This window comes from Hemitrygon akajei, chromosome 15 (assembly GCF_048418815.1).
Source record: "Hemitrygon akajei chromosome 15, sHemAka1.3, whole genome shotgun sequence".
Classification (NCBI taxonomy): domain Eukaryota; kingdom Metazoa; phylum Chordata; class Chondrichthyes; order Myliobatiformes; family Dasyatidae; genus Hemitrygon; species Hemitrygon akajei.
This window is the reverse complement of record NC_133138.1, coordinates 12,328,359-12,354,254: the sequence shown is the minus strand read 5'-3', so window position 1 is coordinate 12,354,254 and position 25,896 is coordinate 12,328,359. Positions and strand designations below refer to the sequence as shown.

At 38.2% G+C, this 25,896-nt stretch overlaps 1 protein-coding gene across 1 annotated transcript in view; it reads left to right on the top strand.

Annotated features, from left to right (window-relative positions):
- Window positions 1-21,092, top strand: part of LOC140739170 (organic cation/carnitine transporter 2-like) — a 44,173-nt gene extending 23,081 nt beyond the window's left edge. The window contains exons 4-10 of the mRNA XM_073067203.1: window positions 2,210-2,381; window positions 6,535-6,661; window positions 11,760-11,860; window positions 12,570-12,784; window positions 14,688-14,870; window positions 16,693-16,828; window positions 20,694-21,092. Coding sequence (XP_072923304.1) covers window positions 2,210-2,381; window positions 6,535-6,661; window positions 11,760-11,860; window positions 12,570-12,784; window positions 14,688-14,870; window positions 16,693-16,828; window positions 20,694-20,748 — 989 coding nt within the window. The 3' untranslated portion in view covers window positions 20,749-21,092. The remainder of the gene's footprint in view (window positions 1-2,209; window positions 2,382-6,534; window positions 6,662-11,759; window positions 11,861-12,569; window positions 12,785-14,687; window positions 14,871-16,692; window positions 16,829-20,693) is intronic.
- The last annotated feature ends 4,804 nt before the right edge of the window (window positions 21,093-25,896 follow it).

The window sequence follows — 25,896 nt, the reverse complement described above, 5'->3', positions numbered from 1 at the left end:
CAGTCCTAGGTCATGTGCCTCTTCCTTCTATGTCTGTAACTTTCCCCATCAGCTGTTCTCTCCTGTTTTACACCTGCCACTATGGCTACATATTCTCCTATTTCCTCTCTTTAGCTCTGCTTTAATAGTCCATTAAGAGTCAGGTTTGGATGCATGCCATCTTTCAGAAGTTGTAAGAAGATGTCACCATCCAATTTAAGCCCATTTAGGTGACTATGTTGCTCAAATCCCTGATAATATTGCTCAGAATAATCCTCAACTTTCTCCTTTGACTCTTATTTAATAAAAGCCACCTTGGCCTATTTCTCCTGCCCTTCGCATATTGCATCCTTAACTGTCTCAGTAAAGTCTCCCAGTTTATTTTCTGGTGAATTGTTTCTTTATTTAAAACAATTTTTACTTTGGATTTGCTCAGGCAATGTGGACCAGACCTACTAGGGTATTTTAGCCTTTAAAAGGATATGTATATCCTCAAGAGTTAGATGATGAGCCTCCCTTATCAAGTATCAATACACAGTTACATAATTTAAAAGTTTGCTGTGATGAGTTGGTGTGACATACAACAAAAAACATTCAATGATTATAGGTGGATATTGAAGATAAGTGGAGGAGCAGGTAGTGTCGGGGAAGCAGGGAGTCTGGCGAAGGACAGATTAGGAGAACGGGCAAAGAAGTAGCAGATGGAATAAAGTGTTGGGAAGTGTAAGTTCATATACTTTGGCTGAAGGAATAAAAGCATAGACTACTTTCTAAATGGGGAGAAAAATTCAGAAATCAGAGGTACAAGGGGACTTGGGAGTCCTCGTGCAGCATTCCCTAAGTATTAACTTGTAAGTTGAGTCAGTGATAAGAAAAGCAAATGCAATGTTTGCATTCACTTAGAGCGGATTAGAATATAAATGCCAGGATGTAGTGCTGAGGATTCATAAGACATTCGTAAGCCCACATTGTGAACAGCTTTGGGCACCTTATCAAAGAAAAGATTTATAGGCATTACAGAACATCATGAGAGAATGATTCTGAAAATGGAAGGGTTAACATATGTGATGTATTTGACAGCTCTGGGGCTTACTCATTGGAATTGAAAAGAATAGGGAGAAATCTCATTTAACCCTATCAATTAGTGAAAGGCCTAGATAGAGAGGATGTACAGAGGATGTTACCAATAGAATTATATAACAAAATAAAATCATTGGTTAAAGTATGGATAGGGAATACATTTGCATAAATATGGAGATACCAGCAAGCTACATTATAAAAAGTGATTTAAACCCTTTTAGAGCTGTTGATGATGAGTGGGTGGAGAGGAGATACATTTCTCTTGTCAATATGCATCTTCTTGGTTTTGAAGGCATTTGCAATCCGCTCCGAGTTGCTGTGATTGCATCAGCACAGAAGCTTGTTTACATCCTCGTAGCACTTGGATTTACACAAGGACACTGACATAGTCTGCAAAATTTAATCAGAATCCTATTTAATATCACTGGCAAATGTCATGAAATTTGTTGTTTTACAGCAGCAGTACATTGCAAACTGTACTGGCATGCTCTAGTGCCAAACTCACATCCTTTCTTACTTTACCTCTGACCTTCCCTCATGTCCTACCTCAGCCCATTTTCTCCAAGAAGCTCAACTCTTGCTACTTTAACCCTATTCCCATTGAACTTCTGACCACCCTGCTGGGTAAGCAGAAATCCGTACCCACAAGATATATTTGACAACAAATTAGTTTACAAATATATACTTACTGGCCATTACAGTGCTTTCTAGGATACAGAGGATAGTGATAAATTGTAGAAAGAATTTGATTTATGGAAGTACCTTCATAGATCTGGGAGTATTTCTGTGCTGTGTGCTGCCATCACTTGGATAAACAATGAATCAACAACTGAGAGCAGTGATTCACATGTCAATTGGTTGAACTAACCAATATTTTAAATGCCGCACCAGTTGCAGAAAAGATTGGATCTATTCAGAAACATTCAAAAGCCCTAAGAAACTGTTAAAAATTAAACTCTCTTTTTATATCCTGTTCTTTATTTCATGCTGTTTCATCAGTGATTAGTGAAATACTTGGGCTTCACATTGCTTTGTTATGGTTTAAGAATATAATTTAATACACTTTTTTAGTTGAGTATCGAAGTTTCAGAGTGACATTCAGTCAAAGTGAATTCACTGTGCCCTGAACCTGGCTGTACTCTTCTTGCAGGATCTGAACTTCTTGAACAATCCATTCGGGTTACATACTCTACACTTGGAGTCGGCACATGTTTTGCAGTAGGCTATATGATCCTGCCTTTTGCTGCATATTTTATACGAGAATGGAAGATGCTAATATTGACCCTGTCTCTCACCTGTTTGTTGTACATTCCTTTATGGTGGTATGTAAACATTTCAATCTTAAATGCATTTAATCAGCAGGATATGACTGCATATTGCTGGAAGTCCCTGATAAATAAGGCTGTGTTTGAAAGTAACTTCAGCTGTGCATGAACATCACCTTGATTCTGCCAAGTTACCCACAATATTAAATCATCTATTGCATCTGGATTTGCTCAATTCCTCATAAATTCAATTTCCTTTACAGATCCTTACAAGTTTCACACATTTATAAAATCTGCCAATTGATACTTAATCTAATTTGAGATGTTGTGACTACACCTTTCCTATTGTCATAGTATTCTGACTTCGACACCCAGTAGCAATTATGCAAACTGCAGGCTGATAAGCAAATAAATTTAAAGCAAAGGCAAAACTACTGATTCAGAAAGTTTTAATTGCAGAGGCTTGCTTGTAGGTCTTTCAACCATCGAGCATTGGTGATGCTTCTCTTTTTTATTAAGTGCAATTGTGAACAATAGCCAGATGAGAAATGCTGATCAAGTCAACTAGTTTCCGAAGAGAACTCTGATAGGCCAGTCAGATGGTTCACTGCTGCTCAGAGAAACGCACTTGAGTCGTGCAGTGGAGGTATGTGCTGTGCATGACCTGATCTGAAAGCATCATGTTGACTCATAACAGATCATGTTCACGGTGGAACAGCTCAGTCAAAGATGGGGTGAAAAGCACAGATAGACAAATTATACCTCCACTACCCCAAGATATTTCTCCCACATATTCTTCCAGTACTCCTCAGTTGCTGTTTTGGCTGGTTCAGGGATTGGCATGCTGTTGCTCTGGAACTGTGTGAATACTTTTCCTGATTCTTTGGAGAAGAGTGCATTTATTCTTTTGACCTCCACATCCTTAATGTACCTCTGTAGTCTGGTAGCCAGAGCTGTTAACCATTGCTTGGCAGTTTCCAGAACTCCATCTATGGACATACCTCTGTACTTCCTTAATAACCGTGATGAGCCTCTGGTCTTCCCACCTTTCTGCAGTTCAGTCTGCTGACCTCTGCCCTTCTAGATTTCATTTTGGTTTCCATTCCTTGTCTCCAGGGGAGCTTATAACAGTACTCTCCACTGTATTTCATTTTGTAGCATGGCATTTCTAGGACTGCTGCTGCTGCCGATGCATATGTCAGGTTATTGGTCTCAGTTATGTTGAAGGTTGCAATTGTGAGTAGTGCTTCAATGGCTGCTATTAGCAAGCTATTTGATGGAATTTTATCACAAAGTCTGGGGAGCCTAATTCATTGTCGGACAGTCACCAGTTTAGCAATGATCTTCTCTCTAATTGCAGCAGCCAGCATCGATATGCCCCAAGGTAAAGTTTTAACTTGCATTTCCAGTGTATGAAATGATGCTAATGCCTTTTCACCATCTGGGAGCTGTGGAGGTGCGGTTTGAACCCCTATTTCCTGATCGGCTCGGTTCTGCGGTGATGTAGCTGTGGTGCATCGTGATTGTATGTCTTCCAATTCAAGAATTGATATATGTTTATTCATGTGCAGATTGCTGCTTAAAAGTGATTATGGAGAATAGATTGTAGCTGTTATAGAATAAAGATCATGGTCAAAGTAACCTCACCTTCAATATTCTGTAACATTTCAACATATCATTAGAATGATGTCCTAAACTCAGTCCTATTACTCACCTTGCTGTTTGTGTGGAGTTTGCATGCTGTTGTGTATTTAATATTTCAGTGATACTGCAAATATTTTTGATAAAACATTCTCTCTTTAAATAATTTATTACAGGTTATATGTAAAAGTACATGAATGCCATTCATCATTATGCCACCATATCATACATTTGCACCTTACTAAAGTAAAAACAAAACTAAGACATGTTATTCTCGGCTGCATATTTTTATTTTAATTAGTTTTATGTTTTAGAGTTATAAAACTTAACAGTGATGATAAATGGTGTCCTTTCAAATGTATTTTTTATTATCACAAGATCCTGCTGGACACTAAGAACTTAAAGTCCAAAAGGTCTGCCCTATTAATGAGTTGCTCATTGGTGGAGACACTGAAGGAACTAAGTTTGGAGCAGATTGTGCAACTGTCTGCATAAGTGGTGTCGGTGTGCATCGGTAGTGTGCTACACCATACGCAATAGAGACTTAGCTTAGTGAAGGGAGAAAGGAGTGTCCTTTATTGGGACCTGACATATTGAATGCATGGCTAAATGCTAATAGCTTCACTAAATTCAATCAGACATTATTAGAAATGTTGCCTAATTAAAATATGCTTGTACAAATAGATTAAGATCTAAATCCACAATCCCTGTCCACTGGCATTAATTAGCTTCAGTGAAGCGCTGTATTTGCTATTATGGATCAAGTAAATTTCCTTCTTCTCTTTCTTGTTCATATGAAATGTATCTGATACAATTCACCCCGGGCAACAGTGCAGCATGATATATTCTGGAAAAAGCATATTCTATTCTCTTTGCAAATTAAGTCAATGGGATGAATTTCCAAGACAAAGTGTAGTGTTCTCGCACAGGTGTAAAAGAACTCTGAACTAAACACCAAGCATAAACCAATCAATGAGGCGGTCCCAGTAAGATTAACCGTTTACTGTTCACTCTTCCACATTAACGTATGGTGAGAACTGTTGATAAAACAATACAAAATATATACAGTATTTGTTTCCTTCTTGACATCACATTTACATCATAAATACTTGCAAAGGTAAAACTACAACAACTATATTACATTAAAGTGCAACATACAGTCAGAATCTACCTACGCCATCGACTGGCTTTAAATACACTTCAACACAAACTATCCGCAACTCTTTAAATAACAAAAAATATAAACTTTATCAACCGTCCTTACTTTTAACAGAATCAGCGTTAACATTTTAAATTCAACATATCGATTATCTCATGAACTTATGGCGTTGCTTCACTAATGTTTCTAGTGCGTAGAAAGAAAACTTTTCTCGCGCTGATCCTGCACACATAAGCTCCCTCCTTCCCGTTTCTCCAAACCAGTATTTTCCCACAAGACGCGGTGAAATCGGGTGTGACGTCATCGCATGCCGCGATATATCACAGACAACGAATTTACTTTAAACAACCTTAACTTTAACTAGAAAATGATAACAAACAAATTACTAAAGCGAAAATATAATAAACTAAACAAATGCCTTAAAGGCTACACACAAAGTATAATATATTAATGTAATGCCATATATAATGATATCATTTGGATATCAATTTCATGGCAGTAAATATATATTGTCACTCCTGTATATTTGTAGAAAGATTTTCATTAATGTTTTTCACCAGAGCTTCTTTAAGAGTAAGGGCTTAATTTCTTAAAGTTTCTTTCCAACGAGTGCATTGCTATTTTAAGCATTATTGAAGTTTCTAATTGCTCACTTTACCATAATGTTGTCTACTTTAGTCTTCAACTTGTTTAATTTCATCCATATATTTTGTCCTTCTATTCCATGATATGGACACGAAATTGTTTTCCTTATGAATATCAACATCTTCCTTTTCTTTCTTCTCAAATAACTGATTCTTTATGTTTTTAAAATGTTCTCTTCGCCTTCTCACTAACTTGATCTTTTTCAACTTCATATCTCCAGCACACATCCAGTGTCTCAATGAGAATGTTGCAATCATTGACGTTTGCCAATAATGTTTAATGTTCACAACTAGAGACCTTAGAAAACATGTTAAAAGTTCAATACCACATTACACATAACTTACATCATCTCATAATCATTAGTAATTTCTGAATCAACTAGCACATTTGAATACAACTTCATGATATTTATTATTATTAAGTATTTTCTTTATTGAGGTACTGTGGCCTTTCTGGCCCTTCAAGCCATGCTACCCAGCAATCCCCAGATATAATGCTAGCCTAATCACTTGACAATTTACAATGACCAGTGATCTACCAAGCAGTGTATCTTTGGACTGTGAAAGGAAACCCACGCAGTCACAAGGAGAATATATAACCTCCTTATGAACTGCAGTGGGAATTGAATTCGAGTTGCCTGTACTATAAAGCACTTTGCTAGCCTCTACTCTACCATGCCACCCATCTTAGTACTATACTGTAGTAATTTCCCAAGTCTATTAGAACTTCAATAGTCGCGTTATAAAATAACTCATTTAATTCTAGGTTTATTCCTGAATCTCCACGCTGGCTATTATCTAAAGGAAGAATAGAGGAAGCTGAATCAATAATTCGACTCATGGCAAAGAAAAATGGTGTCACTCCTCCAGCGATGCTTTTCAGTGAAGATGAGGTATTACAACAATGCCATCTTTTTGTTTCTTTGTGATTCAATGTTCAAATTTATGATCAAAACACAAATATAGTATGTCACCAAATACAGCCCTGAGATTCATTGGGCAATAAAGAGCAACATTTTTATATCTCTGTTATTTTCATTTCTCTTCCATTCAAAAGGTGTTTACTCTGTGATCTAAGGCTACATCCACACTAGACCGGATAATTTTGAAAATGCCGGTTTTGCATAAAAACGATAGGCATCCACACTATGCGTTTTTAAGAATACCTCTGTCCACATTGAAACGGATATTTCGGCGAATCTCCTCCTACTGCGCGTGCACAGGACACATCTACTGAAAACAAGCGACATGTTTGGTGTCGAATCTCGCTGTGAAAGATGGTGTGTGTTTGTTCGGTTACAGACTAGAAAAACTTAAACGACAGACAGCTGTTGGCTCTCGTGCAGGAGGACTTAAAAGTTAAAAACAAACAAATACTGAAGTGTATGGAGGCAACCGACAGGGAGTTCACGGATAGTATGACCCAGCTGACGACGAACATTGAAAAACAGTCTAACTCTGTTGCATTAATAAAGCATGTTGTTAAAAGTGTAAAGCATGTCTGCATCAGTATTATCTTGTATTTCCATACAATGTTACATTAGGCTGTTACACATCTATTGTCAGAGAAGTACTTGCATAAATAGGTAAACCGCCTTCATACAAGCAAGGACAGAAAACAGGTCAACGTGAGCATACTTATTTATTCAGTAAGTTATGGGTCAAGGTATTTGGTGAGTACATTTAACTCTACTGGCTTCAGTCTCGTTGCCGTCTGTTCTGAAATTGTTAGGTTGTGTTCAGGAAAACAATGAAATGGCGCGCTGCCGTCTGACAGCATTTTCAGATATCTCCGGTTACCCCGTCCACACTGATCTGCCTGAGTGGCGTTTTCCAAATTACACACCTTGGAAAGCATTTCTGAAAAGCTCCGGTTTCGGGGGATGAAAATGTCGTTTTAGTGTGGACGGAGGGTAAAAACGAAGAGAAAAATCTTCAGTTATGGATTTATCCGGTGTAGTGTGGACGTAGCCTAATATGCTTCTAAAAGTGGATCCCATTTCCCCTAACTATTGTCTTTAATATGTTCACCTGACTACATGACCACTAACAAGTTCATAGACAACTTCACCCATAATCAAATGGATATACATTTTCAACTAGGTTTTCATTGCATAAGAAATAAAAATACTGAAAAATATGCAACTGTACAACTGTACCAATCAAGTTCAGCATGACTTGTATGTCTGAACTTACATCGGATAAAATTATTTTTGGATCTTTTTTATATTTTATAGGAATTTTGAAATGGCCTGTGCATTGTTTCATCATGACAAAGTTATTTGCTGTATTATAGTAACCGGGATCACTGGCAAGGTCGCTTCACTATTCGGTCCCCAGATCATGTAGCCTTCTTCAATGTCTTATTGGTAAAAGAGTATTAAATAACTCTATGGTTTATACTGTAAGATCATAAGATATAGGAGCAGAATTAGGCCATTTGTCCCATTGAATCTGCCCCACCATTTCATCATGGCTAATCAATTTTTACTCTCAGTCCCAATCGCCTGCCTTCCCCCTGTACCCGTCATGCCCTGACCAATCAAGAATCTATCAAACTCTGCCTTAAGTATACATAAAGACTTGGCATCCACAACTGCCTATGGTAATGGATTCCACAGATTCACCACCCTCTGGCTAAAGAAATTCCTCCTGATCTCCGTTCTAAAAGAATGCCCCTCTATTCTGAGGCTGTGTCCTCTGGTCTTAGACTCTCAACATCCACTCTATCAAGGCCTTCCAATAGGTTTCAATTAGGACATCGCTCATTCTTCTAAATTCTTGTAAATGCAGTCCCAGACCATCAAATGCTTTTCAAATGACAAACCATTCAATCCTGGAATTCTTTTTGTGAGCCTCCTTTGAATTCTCTCCAGTTTCAGATATCCTTTCTAGGATAAAGGGCCAAAACATGCTCACAGTACTCCAAGTGAGTTTTCAGCAGTGCTTTAATAAACCTCAACATTACATCCTTGCTTTTATTTTCTAGTCCTCTTGAAATGAATACTAGCATTGCATTTGCCTTCCTCACCATAGACTCAACCTGCAACTTAACCTTTAGGGAATACTGCACGTGGTGACTCCCAAGTCCCTTTGCATTTCAGTTCTTTGTATTTTGTCTCTATTTAGAAAATAGTCCACCCTTTATCCAAAGTGTATGGCTATACAATTCCCAAAACTGTATTCCATCTGCCACTTCTTTGCCCATTCTCCAAGTCTGCCTAAGACCTTCTGTAGCCTCTCTACTTCCTCAAAGCGGCCTGCCCCTCCACCTATTTTCTTATCATCTGCAAGCTTTGCCACAAAACCATCAGTTCATTCATCCAAATCATTGACAAATAATGTAAAAAGAATTGGTCTCAACACAGATCCCTGTGGAATACCACTGGCCACCAGCAGCCAAGCAAAAAAGGCTCCCTTTATTCACACTCTTTGCCTCCTGTCAATCAGCCACTACTTAATCCATTCTAGATTCTCTCCTGTAATACCATGGGCTTGTAGCTTATTAGGCAGCCTCATATGTGGCACCTTGTCAAAGGCCTTCTGAAGATTCAACTACACATCAAACAATTCTCCTTTGTCTAGCCTACATATTAATTGTTTAAGAATTCCAACAGATGTGTCAGGCAAGAGTTTCCATTAAGGAAACCAGGCTGACCATCGCCTATTTTATCATGTGCTTCCAAGTACCCTGAGACCTCATCCTTAACAATCAAATCCAACAACTTCACAGCCTTTGACGTCAGACTAACTGGCTTATAATTTCCTTTCTTCAGCCTTTCTCCCTTCTTGAAGAGTGGATTTACATTCGCAAATTTCGAGTCTAGTGATTCTTGAAAGATCATTACTCTTGGCAGTGTGGAGGATCAGCAAGATCTTGGGGTCCATGTCCATAGGACACTCAAAGCTGCTGCGCAAGTTGGCAGTGTTGTTAAGAAGGCGTATGGTGTGTTGGTCTTCATCAACTATGGGATTGAGTTCAAGAGTCGTGAGGTAATGTTACAGCTATACAAGACCTTAGTAAGACCCCATTTAGAATACTGTGTTCAGTTCTGGTCACCTTATTACAGGAAGGAAGTGGATGCTATAGAGTGAGTGCAGAAGAGATTTTCAAGGATATTGCCTGGATTGGAGAGCATGCCTTATGAGAATAGTTTGAGCGAACTTGGTCTTTTCTCCTTGGAGCAATGGAGGATGTAGGGTGACCTGATAGGGGTGTATAAGATGAAGAGAGGCATTGATCATGTGAATATCCAGAGGCTTTTTCCCAGCGCTGAAATGGCTAACATGAGGGGGCATAGTTTTAAGGTGCTTGGAAGTAGGTTCAAGGGGGCTCTCGGGTAAGTTTTTCACACAGAGAGTGGTATGTGCATGGAATGCATTGCAGCAGAGGTGGTAAAGGCAGATACAACAGGGTCTTTTAAGAGACTGTTAGGTACATGGAGCTTTGAAAAATAGAGAGCTATGCGGTAGGGAAATTCTAGGCAGCTTTTAGAGTAGGTTACATGGTTGACAAAACATTGTAGGCTGAAGGGCCTGTAATGTGCTGTAGTTTTCTATGTTTATATGTAATGTTTCCACAATCTCTTCAGCTACTTCTTTCAGAACACTGAGGATGTACACCATCTGGTCAAGGTGACTTATCTACACGCAGACCTTTCAGTTTCCCAAGAACCTTCTCACCTGGTACTTCCACCATACTGCTAGTGTCTTGCCCAGCATGGACAGAAAGCATGCAAGGTCCAGCCGGACTTGATCCCGGGACCAATCACCTCGAACTGGTCTGATGCCACTGCACCACCGGCCAGCCATTATTAGCTAGCTTACTTTTGTATTCCATTTTTTCCTTCTTAATGGCTTTTTATGTTGTCTTCTGCTGGATTTTTGAAAGCATCCCAATCTTCTAACTTCTCACTAATTTTTGCTCTATTATGTGCCCTCACTTTTGATTTTATGTTGGCTTTGACTTCTCTTTTTAGCCACAGTTTTGTCATCTTGCTTTTAGAACCTCTTTGGGATGTATATATCATCTGCCTTCTGAAGTGCATCCAGAAAACCCAGCCATTTCTGCTCTGCCGTCATCCTTGCAAGTGTTGTTTTCTAACCAACTCAGGACAACTCCTCTCTCATGCCTCTGCAATTCCCTTTACTGCACTGTAATACTGATATTTCTGAGCTTAACTTCTCCTTCTCAAATTCCGGGGTGAATTTGATCATATTATGATCACTCACCCCTAAGGGTTCTTTTACCTTAAGCTCTCTAATGAAATCTGGTTCATTGCACAATACCCTATCCCAAATAGTTGATCCCCTAATGAGTTCAACCATGGGCTGCTCTAAAAAGCCAGCCATAGGCATTCCAGAAAATTCCTGTCTTGGAGTCTAGCACCAACCTCCTATCTCCAACAGGAGATACTTATTCGCAATAAGTATTTGTAATAGTAAGGAAATGAAAATGTTGATGTTTTGAGTTGATCTAAATTGCTACTGTCTCAAAATGGTGGAATACAGGGACATGAAATCTACAGAAGGGACAACCAGTAGTTGACAGTGGAGCCTTCTAGTGAAACAGTAATTTTATTAAAACTTCTACAAAAATTATAATGAAGCTTAAATGAACCATTTACAGAGCTTACATCATTAATCAAAGTTCAGATTTTGTATTTGTCCAGAACCTAATTTGAATTTAAACGTGGAGAATATTCAGCTCATTTTATAGAACTAGAGAAATCATTGTGTGCAAATTCATTTTTCACCAGGTAGGAATTGCTGGCAGTGTGGGAAGAGGAATAATTTTTATTTTTGGAAAGTGGTGAAAACATTTGAAATGCACATACAACAATTCTGGCTACCCAGATGGAAAGTCACAGAGCAAGTTTTGAATATTAAGTCTTCTGGATCATTCATATCATTCATTCAAGAGATGTGGAAAATAGTGCAGACATTTTTCTGTTAAGCTAATGCAATTTTGTTTCTCTGCTTTTCTTCCAGCTCGAACACATAAAGAACAATAAAATAAAATCTGTTCCAGTTACTCAGTTGTTAAAAACCTGTAATACCCGAACTATCACAATCATTAACATTCTGATCTGGTAAGTATTAGAAGAAAACAAAATACACAGAAATACTCAAAAAAAAATCTGATTTTAAGGACTTAGTGAGGAATATGTTCTGAAACTGCTTAGTCTCTGCACAGATTAGATTGAATCTCTTCACCCACAGACTAGATTGAATTGCTGCTCAATTTTGTCGAATCAAGTTTTTTTCCCAAAATTCACAATTGGAGCCCACCAAAAATTAGTTCACTTCCTACTCAAGAGGTTTGAACAGAACAGAGAGAAATTGGAAATGACAGAGGTGCACCATCTCAAACAAGACATTAACGGTACCCATATAGGCTGTCTTTGAAGAATATTAAATTGCTAAAAGGTTAAAATGCTGACCACCTAGAGATGTAAGGGGAGCAAACAAAGAGTGCAAAGTTCCCTTCAGTAGCAAATTGTATGAATTCAGTTGGCAGTGAAAAAAAGACTATTTTTTGCAGGGTAGATAATAGTTGGTAATTCTTAGGCAGGAAAACAGAGAAGTTCAGAACATAATAAATTTAAGTAATATTTATTTTATTGTTCAGTTAAGAAACATTCATTGATGTTAGTGAATGTGACAGAAATAATTCTGCAAAAGCCACACATCAGCATCTTCTCTGGAAAACATGAAATCAAGTGAAAGAAATTCTAAGAAGTAAAGATAGGAAAACATAAGAATATGCTTTACAAGAAGTATTTGAATTTGTTTTTGCAGGATGATCGTAACAATGGGATACTATTGCCTGTCATTGAACATACCCAATCTCTATGGTGATGACTATCTCAATTGTTTCCTCTTTGCTGCCTCAGAGATTCCAGCCAACATTGCAGTATGGATTCTCCTTCAGAAGTTTCCACGCAAGTTCAGCCTTTCAAGTATTCTTTTTCTTAGTGGAAGTATCCTGCTCTTCAGACAGCTCATCCCATCACGTAAATTTTACACTGCTTCAAAATCGGTCCTATTATGATATTTGCTAACAAGCATTAAAAAGCAGTATCCCATGATCAGTTGAAATACACAGGAGCTGTAATTCTGAGAGGTTTTGGTACGCTGGCACAGTATGCCAACCACTCTGAAATCCTTTACATTCCTTCCACCAACTAACTGTACAGATTTTAACAGTGGTATGATCTTGAGATGTTGGACCAAATTGTGACTCGTGCAGATGTGCCTGAGAGTCCAAATGAAGTTTGCTGTCCTGTCTATAGTTCAATGAACATCATGGATGAGCATTTGAAAATTAGCAGACTCTAACATGAGATCTGCTTAAATTGGAAACTTAACTCATATGATTTTGATTCTGATTAATATTCTATTATTATTCTGAGCTGGTTATCCATTCCCTGCACTTCTGGCAAATTATGCAAGAAGATCAGCGAAGTTAAATCCAAATAGCACAGCTATAACTCCTATTGATTTTTGATCATCCACATATTGATAATGTGGCATCTACTTCCACTGGCAGCCTGTTCCACTCCCTCATCACTGTCTGAGTGAAGAAGAGCCTCCTCAGGTTCTCCTTAAATATTTCACCTCTTACCCTTAAAATATGACCTCTATTTTTAGTTTCACCCAATTGCAGTGAAAATGCCTGTTTACATTTACCCCTCTATAAGCTTCATAATTTTGTATACCTCTGTAAAATATCCCCTCATTCTCCTACGCTCAAGGGCAAAAGTTCTAACCTATTTAATTTTCCCTATTACTCTGGTCCTCAAGTCTGGCAACATTCTTGTAACTCCTTGCTGTACTCTTGCAATCTTATTGATATCATTCCTTAGGTACAGGCGTTCAGAATTGCACACAATACTTCAAATTAGTCCTCACCTATGTCTTATACATCTTCAACACAACATGCCAACTCCTGTACTCATTACTTGAATTTATGAAGGCCAATGTGCCAGAAGCAGTCTTTATTTATCTGAATACTTTGATATAGAGTCATAAAGCATGAGAGTACTTACCTCCACAACTCATGGAGGTGTTTTCCCCAGATTTGAAACTCAGATCTCCTTAATATACTTACAAAATGCTTGTCAGTCAGTGATATTTTATGCCCCCTTTTTGTTCTCCTAATTTCTATTTTAAGCTCCCCTACTCCAAAACTGGCTGTACTCCTGAAGGAATTAGCCATTGCCAATATTTTTATCTAGCCCACAATAGTCCTTGATAGTCAGGGTTCCATGGACCTGCTGTCCACACCTGTCACCCTTTTGGGAACATGATCATCCTGAACCCTCATTAATTTACTTTTGAATGACTCCCACATGCCGATAAAACTTATCTGAAAACAATTGCTCCAACTTTACCCGTGCCAGATTTTGACTTACAATATTCAATGACCTTCCTCCAATTTTAATCTTAATTTCTGTGCCATAGATTCCCCTTTTGATTGTTACCTTGAGACCTATAAAATAGAAATTACTATCCCAAAGTGTGCCACATATCTCCCAACAGCTCAGCTTCTATTTTTCCATCTACCTCTCTTTGTCAACTTAGAGCTGCTTTGCTTTTGTAATTATTATTATTGTTGAAGAAATTAGCTGTTTTTATTTACTGAACCTCATTTATGTTGGATCAAAATATTTAACAGTAATTCTGAAAATTCATTTTATCATGTGTATCTTCAGCACAGGATCTCAGAAATACACATCTGGAGCTTTTTATTCTTTCCAATAATTTTAATATCAGAGGAAAGACACCAGAGCTTCTCAATGTTTGATAACATTGGAACGTGTATGGGGAAAATTAACCTGTGATTTCAACATGCGGACAGATCTATACAACCAGAGCATCATATATCCAGTCCACAGCTATTTCTGTTTGTTCCAGATTTTTTGTTACTTGCTGTAGTGCTGGTGTTAATTGGAAATTTTGGAAATACATGTGCTTTTTGCATCATTTATGTCTACACCGCCGAGCTGTATCCAACCTCATTGAGAAATACAGGTGTCGGAGTGAGTTCAATGGCATCTAGAATCGGAAGTATCATTTCACCTTACATTATTTTCCTTGGTAAGATAACAATTAATCATCACTGATTAATCAAGACTGTTTAGACTTTTGACACTATCCTAATATACAAATAATGGCATCTTCAGAATTTTGCAAAACTCTCTTCTTTGGAGAGAGTTATTTAAGCAGAATTAAAGACCATTGCATTTGGAAGTCTGTGAACTGAATAAGTCTGATAATGAACCTCAGAGCAATGGTAACCTTTACCTCCATTGAACTTAAATTTGAATTTATTTAAATTTACATCCATCCCAAAACATGAGGAAGTAAACATATTTGCATTAGAGGGGTCTAGACAAGAGTGCATGGCTGGTGTTCTCCCTTCAGTCTCTGCATATGAAATGTGTCAGTCCCACTTGCACTTGTTGAATTACTGATTTATTTCAGTTCCACATTTCCAATCTTTGGTCTGAGGAAGAGAGTGGCCATTCTGTGGCAGAAAATGCTCCTTAGTTTATGGGTTCTGTCTGCTTCAAAGTAGACAGGAAGCATTCAAAACCCCTTGGTGGGCTTGAGCCCTTCCATGATTAGTGAGCACCAAAGGAATGAAGGACAGGGCCAGGAAGTGAGCTGATCTAACCTAACTTCACTGTTCAGAAAGCATTAATTTTTTGTGAGCTGCTTGATCCAATTGCTATTCAATATTGTTAACAAAAATTGGGGGCTTTCAGAGTGATGCTCTAAGTCAATAATTTTAATTCTGAGTTCCTGTGTAACTGTTGTGTAATGCACACAGGACTTAAGAACATAGAGATGTCATTTCCAGTTATTTTTCATTTAAATATGAGTAGCCAATGGCATCCACGTGTGAGGAAATAGGCTTTTGGTACATCTGAGTGGACTGAGGAATTGACTAAGTATGTCACAGGTTGGTGCAGATGCACAAGTCAGTCCATTATACTCTTTCAGCCCTCCTACATGTTCTATACAAATTCTACTGTACCCATAGCACTTGATCTTCACCCAGCTTGAACTACACACCAATTATTTGATTGAAATCCTTTACCACCAATCACATACATCCCAACCTCCAATCCTCAGTGATCAACAATAGCTGACTACTTTCCAATTCCAATGTCATATCCTATCCCCATATCTCTATCCCAAGATACCCTGTGCTTCAAGCCTAGGTATAACTAGCTTCCATCATTCTATTTGTACCCTTGCATCTGTGTGAGGAGAAGGTCTTGTGCTTTAGGCCTTAGGTGACACTGAGTTTGAAAGCAATTGACCATAATCAAAAGTATTATTGCCCAAGTATAATCATTGCCACAAAATTCCCACTTAGGCGCTGAGGTGCTGTGCCATTCCAGGCCCTTTGGCTTTATTTGGAGTTGATTGGAGAATCACTTTTAACATATAAGCTCTTCTATTAATTTGAGATTGACTAATGATAATTTCATCTTAATTTGTAGTTCAAAGTGTAAACAAATCTTCAGCATCTGTTATTGAAACTGATGTATAAAAATATCAAGTTTATTTCAATATGGCTTGCCATTTACACATTGTCCCTCTAATTAATTGGCTGTTTATCAAGCCCACAGTGATATCTCTAACTTTCCCATACAACATGGTATACTAATATGCTTATAATATCTAAATTTGTCTTGGTAATCTTTCCTAAATTGTAAGTTATAAATTATTAATTACACAACCAAATCAAGGAACAGTGGAAACAAACCAAATTGGAAATGACTTGAATATTCATGTAGTGGAAATAGATTTGAGTGTATTTTGACCTCGGTTACATGAAGTCCCCATGCTTGTTAAGGTTCATCTGTTAAGATTCATTTTGAAGTGAGTGTGCACTTTATACTTCCAGATACTTATCAAGAGAATCTGTCACTGATTGTGATCGGGGTGTTAACAATGTTCGCAGCAATTGCGGTTTTGTTTCTGCCCGAAACATTTAAAGTTCCTCTCCCAGATAACATTGAACAAATGCAAAAGATCTATTGGTAAGTATTATAGTCCTTATGATTTATTCATTTAATACAAAGTATTCTGTTCTAAATGGCAGGAGAATTAATGTAGAAAGTACCTCAGTTTTGTTTATAGAGAAGATTAAAGAATAGACTTCTTGTTTTTAAATAGTCATGGAAGACCTGGGGGGGGGGTGGAGAGAGTTCTGTATAAAATATAGTAAATATAGTGCTTCGAGCATTTTCCATTTCTGGGCTTAAGCACCTGCAGAGTTCAGGGGTGATGCAACAGCACAGCAAATAAAGCTGATGCTTTCCTGCAAATGATCTGTATCTGATCATTATCTCTCGCTCTGTCTGTGTGGTGTTTGCACATTCTCCCAATGGCCTCGTTGGTTTCTTCCCAACACTCAAATATGCAGGCTGGTAGGTTCATTGGCCACTATAGATTGTCCCTAGTATGTAGATGAGTGGTGGAGTCTATTCCTTCTGGTCAAGCTGAAGTGATTCTCCAAGCATGGAGATCCAGAATATACAGAAGTGACTTCAAAGTAATAGAAGACAATTTTCACATAATGGTTGTTAGTGTCTTGGACAAGAACTTTAGTATAAGTAGCTTGAATCAGATGTCCTTTCCTATCTTAGAAATCACAGAATTTACACAGTAGCCTATGTGAATAAAGAGAGCACATAACACAGGTCTTGTACACTATAGAGACAGTGTGATGATGATGGAGGGGGAGAATGAATGGAGCAGTGGATAGGGTCCTGATCATGTAGTCCAGCTATATAAAAGCTGCTAAGCATATCAAACATTGGAGAGGCTCTATCATTTGAGCAAGAATAGAATATGCACTCAGTAGCCACATTATTATGTAAACTTGCTCATTAATGCAAACATCTGATCAGCCAATCATGTGGCAGTAATTCAATGCATAAAAGCATGCAGAAATAGTCAAGAGGCTCAGTTATTGTTCAGGGAAAACATCAGAATGGGGAAAAATGTGACCTAACTGACATTCACCGTGGAATGACTGTTGGTGCCAGATGGGGTAGTTTGAGTATCTCAGAAGCTGCTGATCTCCTGGGATTTTCACACACAACAGTCTCGAGAGTTTACAGATAATGGTGTGAAAAATAGTGAGCATCTATTGAACAGCAGTTCTGTGGGTGAAAATGCTTTGTTGATGGCAAAGGTCAGAGGACAATGAACAGACTGTTTCAAGCTGACAGAAATGCAACGGTAACTCAAATAACCACATGTTACAACAGTGTTGTGCAGAAAAGCATCTCTGAATGCACAACATGTTGAACCTTGAAGGAGCTACAGCAGCAGAAGACCACAAACATACATTCAATAGCCAATTTATTTAGTAAAGAAGGTACCTTATAAACAGGCTGCTGAGTGCAGACTTCAACACTTACAAACAAGCTGGAGGAACTCAGCAGGTCGGGCAGCATCCATTGAAACGAGCAGTCAATGTCTCGACCCGAAACGTTGACTGCTCGTTTCAACGGATGCTGCCTAACCTGCTGAGTTCTTCCAGCTTGATTGTACATGTTGATTTGACCACAGCATCTACAGTGTACTTTGTGAGTGCAGACTTATACTTCTGATGCAGGTGGCAGAAAGGCTTATGTATCAGAAGACGGGCTTTCACCACATGGTTCAAAGCTCCAGATCTCTTCTACCGACAGTACAGTCTTCATTTTCAATCTTTTTATTTATTTTTCAGTTAAGAGTATACAAATCAGTGGAGAAGTTTAGCAAACAGATAATACAAAAGACATATAAACAGCAGTAAAAAAGAAAGTATATATTGTCAAAATCAGATAGGTAAAATGTTACGCTGTTATATATACAATATAATCAAAAAAACCACAACTCCTCTTAACAACCGTAAAAAAAAAGAGATTGGAAATTTTATTTAATAAAGAAAAAAAAACACTAACTAAACTGAAACAAAAAAGGGAAAAGAAAAGAAAATAAAGATTGGGCTGTCCATTTCAGGATAAAATTAGAAGAAAGAGAAAGAGAAAAAATAATACTTCCAGTCAACTCCGAACCTTCACGGGTAAGGATTTTCCCTAAAGAGAATAAAGAAAATTAATTAATTAATTAAATCATGTGAAAATATTGTATAAAGGGTCACCAGACTTGTTCAAAATTAAAAGATGTATCAAATGTTCAGCTTCTAATTTTCTCCAAGCTTAGACATGACATAATGGAGGAGAGCCAATAAAAAACAGTAGGTGGATTAGAGTTTTTCTAGTATAGCAAAATAGCTCTCCTAGCCAGTAAAGTTGAAAAGGCTATCACATGTTGAGTGGAAGCAGACACTCTGCCTGCTTCCTCTGGAATGATCCCAAAAATTGCTGTAAGTGAATTGAGTTGAACATCCACATCTATAACTTTAGATAGTATTGCAAACACATCCCTCCAAAAATTATTTAAGCTTACACATGACCAAATTATATGAGTCAGAGTAGCCACTTCTGCATTACATCTGTCACAAGTAGGGCTTATATTAGGAAAATATGCACCAGTACAGTCTTTATGAAAATATTGAGGGAGTTTTCAGAAGTGCCAGTGAATGTTGGGGATGGCCATTGCATGGTATAAAATTTACTTGCCACGTGCCATCCCAAAATTAAATGTTGCCTTAGCCTTGCTATAGCAGTCATCTGCTGTTTTATTAGTGAATGTGGGGGAAAGTGTGCAATCATTAGTAAATATTCTGAATTATAACCAAGTATTAATAGGTCATTTGTGGAGCAGTTGAAGATCATGGGTACTGGGATAGGACCTCGGGGAATTAGGCAGTGACTTGATTTACTACGTTTAGTTATCTCATAAGGTGAGAGCCAAAGTGTGATGGTCAGTTAAGACAAAAACAACATCCAACTGCAAAGAATACATTAAAACAAAATTATATGAAAAAGAAGCTCTGTGAAGGTTTGGATTAATTTTAGATTATGCTATTATATTTGAAAAAGATAGAAACATGAGGACATCACATAACCAGTACATTAAATCAATCAAGAAAATGGTGATTAAGTACAATAAACAAAGGAAGGGTTGAAATACCCAAATGACTATTTTGCTAAAGCAAAACATTGGTAATAAATACCTAGCAATTAGTTCAAAGATGTTCCAAGACTGAGACAGCAACACATGGAATAGCTGACTCCGTAAAAGATGAAACAGAGCCAACATTAAAACATAACGTGTGTATTTGAAATGACAACAACATAAGTACCTTGTAAGATCAGAAAAAGGCATATCGAAGTGTTTAGTCAGGGGAGAGAGGCTGTAAGAGTGGTGGAAACAAATTCAATCAGAGCTTTCTCAAGTACTGAGTTTGCAGAGCTATAGGAAAGAGCAGGTGAATGGGTCTCACTGGATTGTGTTAGAAAATCCAGCTTGAACTCATTTGGTGGAATGACTTATGATCCTTTAACTCTACTTGGCTAATGAAAAGTAAAATAATGAAAAATTTGAATGTCATGTGTTTGAATGTTATCAGTAAAAATTAAGCTTTAATTTTAAACATCAGTTTTAATGTTATAACTGCATCATACATAAAACAGTACCAGATTGTCTGATTATTTGCTTGCTTAAGTATTTTACTTGAGTATAATTCTCTCCAGAAATGTATGGGTAACTTGTTTGAACTCTTTGTATATGTAGGCAACCCACCTGCCAGCAATATGCGGCATAATAATGCATTGATTAACTTGCATATCCCATGCTGATAAAAACTAGCACTGGAAAGTATTGAATTACTACTAAATTTATTTGAAATAATTGACTACATCTGGTATAACATTGAAATGTTTATGTTCAAATCCACTCTTTATGATGGATTTTTTATATTTATATTTTTTTATTCAAATATAGGATCAAAAGTACAAGACTTGTTCACTCTAATTTAGGAAAAAATGAAATAAAGTAGGGCGATCCTTCTAGAAGAAGCTGCTTAATGCTCTGACTACAAATCTTCAGCAGCAGAGAAACAACTGAAGATTTCATCACCAATTGGATCATGGTTTGGCAGATTCTTCTGTGAAATTGAAAGGGAGAAGAATGGGAGTCCTCACTAAAATGCTTAGATGATCTTCAAGGGGCAGGATTTGGTTCTTACTAAGTTTTAACAAAACATATTTACTGGATTTTTTTTCTGTAAGATATTGTGGGGAAAAAACAATCTGAATTTTTTTGGCTTCTTTGAATCAACGTACCTTTTCATCACTGGATATCATTCTCTTCATAGAGCTACTTATTAAATGTAATGAAACATAGCACAAAATCTACCCAGTATAGTGGTTTCCTTCAGGAATGTTATCTGCTATCAACTGTTACTTCCACTATATTCCTCCAGCTTTGCTCCAAACTTCTACTTTAAAGTTTAATACAGGCCATTATATTACTAACCTACTTCTATTTATTCACGTGCAAGCTTTTGGATGTTGTTGGCAATGCCAGTATTTATTGTATATCCTTCAAGGCTCCAAACTGAGGAAGCAGTTAAAAGTCAGTCAGACTGATATGCTTGAAATCATACTAAAAGCACACTAAGGATAGTAGATATCTTTCCCCAAAGTGTATAAATCACTTGATGGTGCAATAATTTAGTCATTTCAATTAGGCATTACTAGCAATTCAATTTTAATCATCTGAATTTAAATTCCTCAATACTACACTGGGATTTTAATTTGAATCAGTGAATCAAAGGCATAGACCTTAGATACTCACAGAAAACTTAGCCGCTGTCTGACATCATTAAAAGACAAGGTCCTTCAGCCTATTAAGCCTACTTCACTATTCAGTTATACAGAGTCATATAATCATAGAGTTATGCTGTAGTTCTGCACAGAAACAGGCACTTCAGCCCATCTAGTCCATGCTGAAACCATTTAATCTACCTACTCCCATCGACCTGCACTGGGACCATAGCCCTCCATGTGCGTTCAATCTAAGAACCTATCTAAACTTTTCTTAAAAGTTGAAATCGAACTCACATGCACCACTTGCCCTGGGAGCTCACTCCACACTCTATCGATCCTCTGAGTGAAGAACCTTCCCCTCATGTTTCTCTTAAACTTTTCACCTTTTACCCTTAACCCATGACCTCTGTTTGTAATCCCACTCAGGCTCAGTGAAAAAAAGCCTGCATGCATTTACCCTATCTACACCCCTCATAATTTTGAATATCGCTCAAATCTGCTCTCAATCTTCTATGTTCTATGAGGGGTCATGACAAGCCCTCATGACAAGTAGGAATCTCTAGGCATTCTATACATCAAGAGCAAGAGGATAACTAGGGAAGACCACTCAAGGATAAAGGACTGCACACATGCTTTGAGGAGGGGGATGTGGAAAAGATCCTAAATGAGCACTTGGTATCATTATTTACCAAGGAGAAAGACACAGAGGACTGGGATATCAGCATGAAATATACCTATTTGCAAGTGCATTTTGAGATAAAGGAGGAGTAATTGTTGGGTCTCTCAATGAGTATTCAGGTGGTTAAGTCCTGAGGCCTAATAGGATATATCCCAGTCTATTGGGAGAGGCAAGTCGGGGAATTGGCCTTCATAATCATAGGTAAGGTCCCAGAGGACTAAAGATTTGCTGAATTGGTTCAATTATTTTAAAAGGATAATGGGGATATTATTGGAAGCTTTCGACTGCGAGTCTTAAGTCAGTGGTCAGGAAGTTACTGCAGAGGTTTCTTAAAGAAAGGATTTATGATCATATGGAAAACAAAGGCCCAATTAGGGATGGTCAGCATGGCTTTTTGCAGGGCAAGTCTTGTCATAGGAACTTGATTGAGTTCCTTGAAGAGGTGAAAATGTGATCAAAGAAGGTGGAGCTATAGATGTTGTCCATATAGATTTTAGTAAGGCATTTGATGAGGTCCATTCTGTGAGGCTCACCAAAAAGACTAAGATTTGGGATCAGAATTTGCGTGACCATAGAAAACAGAGGATAGTTGTTGATGGGACTTACTCTGGGTAGTTGTCTGTGACTAGTGGTGTTTTGCAGGGACAGGTACTGAGATCTCTGCTGTTTGTAATATATATATAAATGACCTGTATGATAAGACAAATGTGTGGGTTAAGATAGTATGCAGATAATAGTAAAATTGGTGGTGCTATGGATAATGATCAGTTGCAGATATAGGTGGAGAAATAGAAAATGGAATTTAATACGGCCAAACCTGAGGTGTTGCATGTTGGGAGATCAAATATAGAGAGACAGTACACTGTGAATGGCAACGCCCTTAACAGCCTTAATGTGCAGACAACACACACAAAATGTTGGAGGAACTCTGCAGGTCAGACAGCATCTATGGAAAAGAGTACAGTTGATGCTTTGGGCCAAGACCCTTCAGCATTGTTCAGAGCAGTGTATGGTACAGTTAAAAAGGTAAAATTGGATGTTTACCTTTAGTAACCAAATGATAGCTCCCAAAGGCAGAAAGATTTTGATAGAATCAGAGGTCAAGTGTGAATCCAGTCAATGAAGCTTTTGTACAACTGAATATTGTAGCAGGTAGTGCAGGTGGCTCGGAGTTCCAGTCACCCAGGTTTGATCCAATCTCTGGTATTTTTTTGTACGGATTTTTTAACCTTTTCCCTGTGACTAAATGGGATTCCCTCAAGTGCTCTGGCTTCCTTCCATGTCACAAAGATGCACTGATTGGTAGATGATTTAGCATGACCCTACTTTGGTTGATGGGCTTGTGATGAACAATATATTACAGAGAATGTTTTTTGAGGGTTAGTCGAAATTCAATAGGCTAAATATTCTCATTCTATATCACATGAGAAACTGTTCACAACTTCAGTTAGATCACAACTCAATGTATGTGTAGGGATCTGATTATTGCTTCACAAGGATGATGTGATTGCATTGAAGAGGGTGCAGGAGGTACTCACAGGGATGATTCTCGGAATGGAAAATGAGGAGCATGTGGGATGGAGAAATCCAAGGGGAGATTCTATTGAAGTGTGTGAAACTGGACTCATTTATTTTAAGGAAATTCATCACGTTGGACACAGTTCTGTTTTATTCCTGCAGTTCCCATACCACCCTGTTCTTTACAGGTTGTGGTATTGGTTTACTACTGTCACTAAAATATACTGAAAACTTGTCTTGCATAGTGGTTATGCAGATCAAGATCATTAAACAGTGCATCGAGGAAGAACAAGGTAAAACAATATCAATGCAGAATAAAGTGTAAAAGCTACAAAGTGCGGTGCAGGTAAACCATAAAGTGCAAGATCTCAACAAGGTGCAGTAGACTGTGGGAGTCCATCCCATTGTACAGGAGGTCTATTCCTGACAGTGGAATAGAAGCTGTCTTTGAGTCCAGTAGTACATAATATGGAATAGAAGCTGTCTTTGAGCCTAGTCATACATATTTTCAGGTTTTTTGTATTTTCTTCCTAATGGGAAAAGGAAGAAGAGAGAATTTCTAAGGTGAGCAGGGTCCTTGTTATGCTGGCTGCTTTACTAAGGCAGTGAGAAGTATAGACAGAGTCCATAGTAGGGAGGCTGATTTCTGTGATGTGCTGAGGTGCAGTGGTATAAAACATTTTGTCTTATATACATGTCACAAAGATAATTTTCCACCCATTGTTCAAGGAAAGTGATAACTCGGTCAGCATTCAAGATGCATTCCGGGAACAAGGGCATCAATGGAATGAACACAGAAGTAGGTTATTATAGCATTACAGATGTGTTACTGATGGTAGTATTGTGCAGGAACTAGGTGTGAAACCCTGTTATTGGGTGTACTGTGGCAAGCAAAGCGTGTGGTTGAGGGCTCTTTCTTAGCTAGCCCACTGGCAGCTCCTGTTCTGTGCACGGAGAGAGTACTGAGATCCCGTGGTCCTGCTCATCACACCTTCTTGGTAAACAAAGTTACTGTCTGCTCTTCAGCCTTTTCGCCCCTTGTGCCACGTCGGGCGTGTTTTTTTAGATAGATAGATAGATAGATAGATGGATAGATAGATAGATACTTTATTCATCCCCATGGGGAAATTCAACTTTTTTTCCAATGTCCCATACACTTGTTGTAGCAAAACTAATTACATACAATACTTAACTCAGTAAAAAAATATGATATGCATCTAAATCACCATCTCAAAAAGCATTAATAATAGCTTTTAAAAAGTTCTTAAGTCCTGGCGGTAGAATTGTAAAGCCTAATGGCATTGGGGAGTATTGACCTCTTCATCCTGTCTGAGGAGCATTGCATCGATAGTAACCTGTCGCTGAAACTGCTTCTCTGTCTCTGGATGGTGCTATGTAGAGGATGTTCAGAGTTTTCCATAATTGACCATAGCCTACTCAGCGCCCTTCGCTCAGCTACCGATGTTAAACTCTCCAGTACTTTGCCCACGACAGAGCCCGCCTTCCTTACCAGCTTATTAAGACGTGAGGCGTCCCTCTTCTTAATGCTTCCTCCCCAACACACCACCACAAAGAAGAGGGCGCTCTCCACAACTGACCTATAGAACATCTTCAGCATCTCACTACAGACATTGAATGACACCAACCTTCTTAGGAAGTACATTCAACTCTGTTTTTTTTGCTGTTTCCTTAGCATGTGTCTGTTATTTATGAGTTGTGAGCTCGATGCTCAACCCAGCACGGATGGAAAGTGTGCAAGGAGTCGGCTGGATTCAAACCGGGGACCATTGGCCTCAAAGCCCAGTGCTAATACTATTACATCATTGGCTGGCTAAAATTGCTGTCTCCCCTCTTTATTTGGTTGTACAAGTCAAAGACTAGTGGCTACAGCAGAGCGTGTTGCATTCTCTTGGCTGGCAAAAGCTGTGTAGCAAACAAGGAAAGAAACATAGAAACATAGAAAACCTACAGCACAATACAGGCCCTTCAGCCCACAAAGCTGTCCCGAACATGTCCTTAACTTAGAAATTACTTAGGGTTACCCAGAGCCCTCTATTTTTCTAAGCTCTATGTACCCATCCAGGAGTCTCTAAAAAGACACCATCGTATCCGCCTCCACCACCGTCGCCGGCAGTCTACTCCACGCACTCACCACTCTCTGCATAAAAATACTTACACC